Source organism: Portunus trituberculatus, chromosome 32 (genome assembly GCF_017591435.1).
Source record: "Portunus trituberculatus isolate SZX2019 chromosome 32, ASM1759143v1, whole genome shotgun sequence".
Taxonomy (NCBI): domain Eukaryota; kingdom Metazoa; phylum Arthropoda; class Malacostraca; order Decapoda; family Portunidae; genus Portunus; species Portunus trituberculatus.
This window is the reverse complement of record NC_059286.1, coordinates 1,012,099-1,022,432: the sequence shown is the minus strand read 5'-3', so window position 1 is coordinate 1,022,432 and position 10,334 is coordinate 1,012,099. Positions and strand designations below refer to the sequence as shown.

Genomic DNA, 10,334 nt, shown 5'->3' with positions numbered 1-10,334 from the left:
AATAATGATGATAATAATAATAATGATATTAGTAATGATAATAATAATGATAATAATAATAATAATAATAATAATAATAATAATAATAGTAATAATAATCATAATAGGAATGATGATAATAATAATGATGATAATATTAATAGTAATAATAATGATAATAATAACAATAATAATAACAATAATAATAATAATAAAACAATAATAATAATGATAAAAATAATAATAATAATAATAATAATAATAATAATTATTATTATTATTATTATTATTATTATTATTATTATTATTATTATTATTATTATTATTATTATTATTATTATTATCATTATTATTGTCATTATTTTTATATTATATATATTATTTTATTATTATTATTATTTTTATTATTATTATTATTACTGTTATTATTGTTACTACTATTCCTCTTATCATAATTATTGTTGTTATCATCCTTGTTGTTGTTTTTATTATTATTATTATTATTATTATTATTATTATTATTATTATTGTTATTTTTATCATTATTATTATTAATATTGTTATTATTATTATTATTATTATTATTATAGTTATTATTATCATCACCATTATCATATTTATTATTTTTTCCATCTTATTAATCATTATTATTACTATCAATAGTAGCATTACTGTCATTATTATTATTATTATTGTTATTATTATTATTATTATTATTATTATTATTATTATTATTATCATTATTATTATTATTATTATTTTCATTATTGACATTATTATTTATATTATTATCTTTATTGTCATTGTTATTACTATTATTGTTATTATCATTATCATTGTCATTATCATTGCTATTGTTATTTTTATTATTATTATCACTATGCACCCTCAATAAGAAAACATGCATGAAAATTCGAGTAATCAATTGTGTAACCATTGAGCTGTTGAGAGTGTTCATACTCTTCAAGATATAATCCATGCATATTTTGCTTTAATGTGACTTTATCAAAATAGAAATGTAAGAACAGATTTCCCATAGGTCCTTCTTTCTTTGAATTCCCTTTTGTTCATTTGTGTGTTGAGATGGAATTGTTTTTATTTATCTCCTCATATTATCTTTGCTTAGCCTGTTGCTTCTTCTGGTCACCATCAATGCCTAAAGAAAAATGTTCTTCGTCACCTTGACAAGTAAACCAAGTATTTCTTTTTTTTACCTTGTAGAAATCGAAACCAAAAAACCCTTTTGAAACATTTCAAATTATTAGATAATGAGAATTTTAATAATTGGATCGAGCAACATCAGTAATGCCAACAGATGAGCCATATTATGAGTTTATCTATGCAAATGTCAAGAAATACTTAATTAAGAAAAAAGTTTATTCACGAGGATGACGCCACGAAACATTACATTTCTTTGAAACTTTATTTCCATTATACTTCATCATTTCACCAATCAGAGGAGAACATTAGGGATCGGGGAATTAGACACATTTTACCTACTCCAGCCTGTTTATCGGGAAGCAGAACAGCAGGCAGAGTCGAAACCTACATGGAGGCTTGAGAAATTTGGGTTTTGTAGCTTTTTTTCTGTGTAAATATTTATGATGACTTACACACTTTTATTGGTACCAGTGAGTGAAAGTTCTGATAGATGAGCACTGAACTGGAGAAGAAATGAAACTTGTAAGAACCTGTTCATAATATACCATCATGAGATTTCAGTCATTTTCATTTTTAAACGATAGGGTAAATTCTATGGTTCTGAATTTGTTAATTATATCAAATACTTTCTTATGATGTACGAGTGAAACTTGTAAGATTGAAAAGTTATTGTTTTGTTGGCATCGAATTTTTTTTTTTTTTTTTTTTTTTTTAGGGAAGAGAAAATGCAATGGGTAAACTAATTAAGTTTGTAGAATTATTGATTTTTTAGAATGAGATTCAGTTACTGATATTTTTTTTTTCTTCGTGATTAGGGAGAAACATGGATGAAATACAAAATGATACTTCTGAAGCTATAATTTGTTAGCGAGAACTTTAATAACTTTTTTGCCAGGTTTTGAAGCGACAACTTTTTTATTTTTATCTATCTTTGGTGCTAGGCAAAGATGAAGCAAGCTTAGGTTCAATATAAGAATTTTGAAAACGCAAATCCTTTAGTAATATATTCTAGAGGAGAGAAAAGAATGGAAATTTTAAGGTGCACTTATTTTTAGCTTTTTTGACTCCCACCGAAAAAAAAAAAATTGTAATGATATATTCATAATTTTGTAAGCGTATTACATTACTACTTTACTGGAAGAAAATGCAAGGGAGATTGGAAGGCTGCGATTCGAACTGAGCCTTTGGAATTATTTAGAGTAGCAGTAGACGCGTTGTCCTCATCCTCCTCTTCCTCCTCCTCTTCCTCTTCCTCTTACTGCCTATTTCGGGAAGCTAGGAGTTCCCTGTACGGGGGTCTAAGGCTGTCGCAGTACTCGGCCACCTCATACACGGTACAGTTCTTGGTGGACTGCGGGCAACATTCGTCATAACCATTCACGTTCCGGTGGGATCTGCGAATCCTTCTTCCTATCCACTGAGTCTTGATGAGTTGGAAGGCATTTTTGGGGGGTAGCATTGGGTCTTCGTTTTGTTCCTGAGACATACACAAAAAGCGCATGAACTTTCTAACCTATCTTTACTCTGCAATTATTCGACAAGGAAGAAAATAGCTAAATTTATCTTTCACCGTACTATTGTTATCTGAACTATACACACAACAAGTAAGATTATTATAAAAGATCTCATATTATTTCTTTACTCCGTTTTTATTCAACATAGAAATTAACATTAGGGTATAATGACCTCATTTCAGCTCACAAGGAAAGATTTCATAAAAAAGTTATAACCACAAATAAACTACATTCACTTTTTTTCTTGATCTACCATTATAAGAAAAAAAAAAGCATACGACGTAACTTCTTTAATCATTATCACTGATGAGCACAGAAAACTTAGATATATAATACAATAACACTAACTCACCACTAGGAGAGCGTGAAGCGGCCGGGGATGGAAGTCATTGTTAGTATCGTCAAAGGAAGTCACGCCCTTTGCCTCTGTCCCTGAAAAGATAAGAAGGTCGCTTGACGTAATCATACTTCCACTTCCACATCTTTGGCTTCCACTGAAGTGGTATTTAGCCTGATCTACTGATGTGCTTGTTGTTCTTGCTACTAACTACAACGTGAGAGAGAGAGAGAGAGAGAGAGAGAGAGAGAGAGATTTAAACAGTAAACACCCGCCACCAACACACACACACACACACACACACACACACGTATCATCACCTCGTTTATGTCTTTCGCTGAGGGGTTGTTTGTAGGTGAGGCAAACGGAAGAGAAGGATCTTAGCAAGTTACCGCAGTCCACGGAGAAGTCGCTAATAAGATCCGCCTTCGTCTGCGTCGCCGACAGCAGCGCCTGAAATAGGGTAAACGGCGTTTTCTATAGTGAGTTCTGAAGTTTACTACATAACTGTTTGATCAATGTAAAATGGTTGTTGTTGTTGTTGTTTATTTTGTTGTTGTTGTTTATGTTTATGTTGTTATTATTGTTTTTATTATTAGGGAATAGATAAAAATCAATGGTGTATTAGGTATACTGAGATGTGTGTGTGTGTGTGTGTGTGTGTGTGTGTGTGTGTGTGTGTGTGTGTGTGTGTGTGTGTGTGTGTTTCCATGCAGATCTCACCAGGATTACGATCACGCGCAGGCACATTCTTGGTGAGGACAGGCTGTAAGGGAAGCGAAAGAAAACGTATAAACAAGAAGTAGCTGCTGGTGACTAGGGAAGGAAAAAGCAGTGGAAGAAGGGCGTGGCGGGCTGAAGGTGTGCCGTGCCGAGGTGCCAAGTGCCAAGAGCAGCTCCTAATGGTGCACCGCAGACCAAGGAGTGTCACGTATAAGCTTATATACCCCGTAGTGTTGGCAGCATAACCACCAAGAGGCCATTGTGTATTCAGAAGCTTGATTTATTTTGACATTTTGACATCTTTCTTCAACCACCAATTGTTTCAAGGTGCTGATTGTTGCCCCTAACCCTCCCCTCAGTGCTGGCAGTGTGCTTCGTCAGTTCTTGATTACCCTTCACTTATTTCTGTGTTTTGCATTTTGTCTCAATTTCTGCGTGTTTCTAAGAACAGCGATTTCGAGTGAGTGAACAAGCTGTAATGGATAGTACGTCGGGTTTTCAAGAGTCTTTTTATGTTTCTTATAGCTTTAAACGGGATTCCACGTCATTAAGAGGAAAAAAAATGCTCTACTTCTCATATGTCACTTTGTTTCCCTTTCTATATCCTTTCTTTTCTTCTTTCTTTCCTTTCATTACCATTTTTTTGTCATGTTTCTCTTGCCTTCCTTTCCCTTTCTCTCCATCCTTGCCTATCCTTTCTTTTCTTTCTCTCCTTTCCTTTCATTACCTATCATTTATTTTCTTTTCATGCATCTCTACCATTCTCTTCTCTTCCTCTCCCTCTTCTGCTTCTCTTTCTACCTACTAATAGAAAGAACAATCGTGAGGAACAATAGTTTCAGAAACAATTCGACCATATACATATTTTATCGTTCACGTTTTTTGGAGCATTCTCGTATCTCTGTCCGTTTTGCAGATATTTATTTAGGATGGAAAGAAATTACCATTGTTTGATTGACTTGGGTTGAAATGCGCCTCAGGAACAAGTTCATATAGCGGTGTACATCAGAAATACGAGAAGTGGGGTCGGAGGGGTGTGATGTGACAAGGCAGCAGGAGTGTGAGGGTGTCAAGGGGAAGAACGGGACATTCCTGCGTGGTGCTCGGGGTCAGGAAACACTACCGCTCATGTAGTTGATTAAGACAGCGATGATATAACAGATGATTAATGATGGGATTGTTGTGATAAATGGCTTGTGTGTGTGTGTGTGTGTGTGTGTGTGTGTGTGTGTGTGTGTGTGTGTGTGTGTGTGTGTGTTGGAAGTAGGTATGCATGCATTGCCACATCTGTGAGGGAGAAAGACCTTAATAAAAAGCGGAAAGAATTTTTTCTTTACCACAGAATACACTCTTTATTTGTTTCTTCGTTTGTACATTTCAATTAACTTTTTACGACGCCTACACACACACACACACACACACACACACACACACACACACACACACACACACACACACACCCTACCCGAAGATCGGTCTGTGAGATCTGAGCTCACTCCGTAATGGGAAAGACTGGCTGGGTGACCAGTAGGCGACCGAGGTGAATTACACACACAACCCTATACACACATACACAAGCATGCAAGCACGCACGCACGCACGCATGCACGCACGCACGCACGCACGCAAACACGCACGTGCACACACACACACACACACACACACACACACACACACACACACATTATAACCTATTTACAAAGCAATGCCATATTTTCTATTCAACCTAACTAAAAATCTATTTATACTGACATCCATCCTTTATGTTTTGGGTCATATGCATGTGTACACTAGGCAGAAGTCAATTAATCTGCGCTCCCTTACATTATGTTCGTCCTCGCCCTTCTTAATCTAATCTGATGAGTGAGACAAAATCTTTACAAAGCAAAGCAGGAAAGGTAAAACTGCGTTAGGCTATGTTATGTTAGATTAACAATATCTGTCAATTGTTTTTGGTTGAGCAATAACCTCTTCACAAAATGTGATTATTGATAGATTTTTTGAATTAAAATTATTCAAAACTAAGGGACAACAGAACATAGTGAAAGCAAGTGTGACTGTGTGTTACTGTGATAATTGACATTGAGTGCACGATCCGTTTTATTCATCACTTCGGCTCTCACATAGATTACCTTGAGAGACAACAGTCGTGATTGACTTGTCGGGTTATCATGAGTGGCTCTTCCATGTATGATGCAGATTCTGGGTGAAGCTTTTTTAATATGAACTTAGGATTGGTTCCAGCTGCGGGCAATAAAAGTTATAGAAAACAAAAATAGACTTTTCGAAGGCTCCAGTCCCAGTAGAGTACAGTTTAGCAAAAGATTAATAAAAGTTGGAGAAACGTCTTACAACCTGTCCCTTGAAACAATTCAAGTCAAAGATAGCAAAAAAATATAGAAACGGACCGAAAATTCAAGAGTTTTTCAGTAAAAGAAATTTGAAATAGCTGAGAACTCAAATTTACTCCTATACAGCAGAGATGAACAGAATAAGTGTCCGAGAAAGCTGTAGAAAGCACTGTGCAGCGAGGACGCTGGAGGGAAAGAAGCATCCAATTTGTAAGATCAGAAGAGCAGTTAGCGTGATAGGACTCCTAATAGAAGATAGCCAGATACGCAAATCTAAGAGAGAGAGAGAGAGAGAGACGCTGTAGAATCTACCACTAGAATCATAAAAGCGTTCCCCAAAAACCCTGATATATCGATCAAAATCCTGTTAAAAGTAGCCGAAATAAGTGGCCGAAATTTGGCAGAATGCAAACTAACTCTTACATCTGGCGTGCAATATCAAGACGGCGCATATTAAAAACAAGGTAATGTGGAGAGCCGTTGAGTACACAGAGACAACTGGTGGTGGCCAATGCTTGAACAAGACAGTTAAAAGTGTGTCAACACGGTTGAACATCCAGTTACCAGTTAATAATGATAAACAAAAGGAGGGTTTAAGACGTCAACAACAGGTACCATGGGATCTAGTGGAAATTGCTCACGTTCGTAGTTTCTGAACCTCGGACTGAATCTGGCTTGACAGGGGAGTGGAAGTACGACATTGCCAGGTGTATGATGAACAAAGTTCCTCTCTCACCTTCTTATCCTGACACAGTGTAACAATTGTCATGCTACAAAGTGCAATTTTATTGCTTTTGGTTCTTACCTTACGGTGCACCATAGTTATGATGATCCGTACTAGACGCTGGCAACAACAACCTGTCTTCCGAACCATCATTAACACTGAAAAGTATCCGTCCGTGTTACTAGTGGACATCAGCTTCAAACATGGTCTACCGGTCTTTACTAGGTAATAGTAATTATAGTATACAGCTTCATCTGGTAGCAGTGTTTGTTCGACAGGCAGTGTTCAACCGTGTGGACGCAACGTAAGGGTTGAAGAAAGTGCTTATTGGAAGGAAATGATAGAAAGAGATGAGATAACTGAGATTGTGCTTAGAATACTTCATGGCGCAACTTGTTGATGAACAGATAAATAAATATGTAGATAGATAGATAGATAGATAAAAAGATAGATAGACCGATAAACATAGATAGATAGATGAATAAATGGATATATAGAGAGAAAAAAAGTTAGTAAACGTAATATATAGCTGAGTAACATGTGTAAAAAATAAAAAAGGACAAACAATGGTAACGTTCCTCGCCCTCACTGAACAGAAAACGTATATCTAAATATTGTCTTGGAAATGCGAAGTACACATACGAGTATTCATAAATGGAGAACTTATTGAGCACACGAATACATAGCAAAAAATTTGTCCCGCGAACTACGTTCATACCAAATACAAAGAAAACGAGTCGAGCACCGAGAACAGAGAAAACTAACGCTAAGAAAACACACTGGCTATGACTCGGAAACACACAATGAGCGACAAAAGTTTTCTTCCCTCCTTTCTTTTCTCTTTCCATCAGGCCTTGGTCAGAAATGAGGATGTTTTGGATGATTGTTCAATAACAAAACTCACCGATCAACATCTAAGCACCAGAGAGGGGTGTTTCCTGTCATGTGAAAGTATTGAATCTAAGGGAAACTTACCTGAAAATAATTCATAATTACTTTCCTGCGTTCGTACAGTACAGATAGTTTTTCTTTGAATTTTTTTTCAAATATTAGCAAGCAAAATTTATGCAGTCTATAAATATCACAGAAAAAAAATTACTTTTTTTTTATGCAGGAGGGGAACCGACCAAAGACAAATTGAAATCGTGATTTAAAAAGAATTGCCTTATGGGATGCCGGTTCCCCAAAAAAGGTCAAGGGTGTTAGTCTAAAGTATGGAAAAGTGTCCTCATAATTTTAAATTAGGAGAAAAGGACACACCGAGGATGCGCAGTGTAAAAGAGAGGGGAACGTCGAGTGTTACTGAAGAAGAGGAGATAGTGGTCTGGAAGATTGTGTCGACTTGATGATTGTTGTATTTCCTTCATAACCAAACGTTATTTTTCAACGTTTTTTTAACAATATTTTCTCTCAAATTCTAACCAAAAAAAGCACAAAGTGAGTTCTGCATGGTCTTTTAAGACGTTTCATTTACTCGTACATTCTTAGAAACGTACTCATTTTTAACAAGTTGGTATGTTAAGTGACTTAAAGGTCATGCCACTCACTCTACACAATTTGTGCGGTAAGCAACTGAGGCCAGACATTGTCCTTCCTCTATGATGAGCTTTGACACATTATTGTTTATATTTTAAACACAAAGCCACACTCACGGTGCTGCCTTTGACGTGCTGCAAGGTGTTGAACGATCTCAGTCGGTTTTCAGGATAATGTAATAACTAAACCATGATTATCTGCAACACTTTTACCGCTAACTTTATTGACCACATCGTTGTGTCCTCTGATAATCGATTTTGAAAAGCTTCCACGATGAAGGAAAGTCAAAGTAATCAGGGACTTTTTTTCAGCCCAAGTGAAGCGGGACACATCTGGAAAAAAACTTGTTGTATAAAATTATCCTATTGTAGTCATTAATAAGGTCCTCTAACGTCAATATTATCAACTATAGTATTATATAGACTGCAGCCACACCCCCTTCACACTCTCTTTCCAGTGCCTCATTTGATTGGTGCTGTCAATGTTCTTGTCACCTTACAAATTTCTTATGTTTGAGAAGCGTTCAATCACATTATCTATTTGTCTTGCCTTAAGCTGATTTTCGAAAATATTAGTAGATATCAGATAAATCGTATCGAGGATTCATGGCGTCTAAATCGGCTTAGCCTGCAGCGATTATAATTTGGTAACTATATTGCCATGGGTAAACGAATTCATGAACTATTTACTGTAAACTATAGAACAAATGTATCGACTGTACCGCTCATTGATACCGTATTTATGAGCTGTTTATTGTAGTAACACCACATCTACATGTACGGCATTGAACTAGTTTATCGATGAGTCAACGGTAATTATTCAACAAGTAGCATCGTTCACCTCCTGCTTGAAGGTCCTCACTTTGATAGCCTCCCTAGTTATTACTCCAAGATGACCGTTGCTCATCTCCCCAGATGCACATGAGGAGGAGGAGGAGGAGGAGGAGGGCACGCAGGGTTGGGAGGACTGTTGCTCGTGGGCAGGAGCTGGGGAACTTGTAGAGACATGTGTGGTGTCTCCAGTGGCGTTTAAACCCATTGCGAGGCCTCCCCCTGCCGCCGTGGCTGCTCCTAAAGGGATAGGAAGCCCTACGCCACCAGGAGGAGGGGCGGGAACACCTATTCCTATCCCGCCATCCCCGCCGCCGTAACCGCCCCCAGACGACCCGGACACGCCATTCACTCCCTCACCAGTCGCTCCTAGGAGAAAAATGAGAAATTATTTGAGAAAATAAGAAAACAAATCATAGAGCAATCTGCCATAAAGTGCCGTAATAAAAAACAATGACATATGCACTCAAAAAAAATATCGTTACATATTCATCACCAAGGACAAATCCATTGATAGTAGACTAGTCATACTTGCATCTCTGTGTGTGTTTAGTGTAATTGCATCTGCATGAATCAAGAAAGTGGCACTCATAAATGAAGCATTAGGATCAGAGCTGTCACAGTAACGCTGCATGAAACACAAATGAAGCTTCAGTCAAACAAGCAGCTAAATCTGTGTTGTAACACTATTAACGTGTTTGTATAATGAAATATTATTTCAACACTTTGACAACACTTCACACACTGATGAATAGCTAATATTGTTAATATCCATCTTTATAGTTAAATAGATAGATATGTTAATAGATATCAAATATACTTAACACTTTTTCCATATATATGTTTATGTCGGGCCCTATATGGTATCACGCACACAGACACGTCCATCATCCCTACCGAAATTACCGGGTTGTTCAATGTGGAACTCGCCGGAACCCACTGTGGTGATACTTTGAGCTTGTCCACCTAGGTAACAGGAACGTACCTATTGAAATTGATTTAACTGCATAAAACAATGACACGATTGAACAGTGATGTAACCAAGGAAAAAAAACAGCATTAAAAGTGACGCAAATGCCAACTAATCATTAAAATAGGAAAACAAGTAAACAGCAACAACACACGCAAATACAGAGACAGATACAGAGACAGAGACAGAGACAGATATACAGACAAAGA

The 10,334-nt window shown here is 36.5% G+C and overlaps 1 protein-coding gene across 2 annotated transcripts in view; it reads right to left on the bottom strand.

The window, feature by feature from the left end:
* Positions 1-1,342: 1,342 nt before the first annotated feature.
* The window catches only part of LOC123511913 (transcription factor HNF-4 homolog), a 31,283-nt gene continuing 22,291 nt past the window's right edge, over positions 1,343-10,334 (bottom strand). Inside the window, exons 9-13 of one of the 2 annotated variants that reach the window (XM_045267991.1) lie at positions 10,062-10,121; positions 9,187-9,524; positions 3,312-3,444; positions 3,007-3,086; positions 1,343-2,617 (exon numbers count right to left, since the gene is read on the bottom strand). In XM_045267991.1, the coding sequence (XP_045123926.1) occupies positions 2,396-2,617; positions 3,007-3,086; positions 3,312-3,444; positions 9,187-9,524; positions 10,062-10,121 (833 nt within the window). In that variant the 3' untranslated portion in view covers positions 1,343-2,395. The remainder of the gene's footprint in view (positions 2,618-3,006; positions 3,087-3,311; positions 3,445-9,186; positions 9,525-10,061; positions 10,122-10,334) is intronic. The other variant, XM_045267992.1, reaches the window with a different exon arrangement.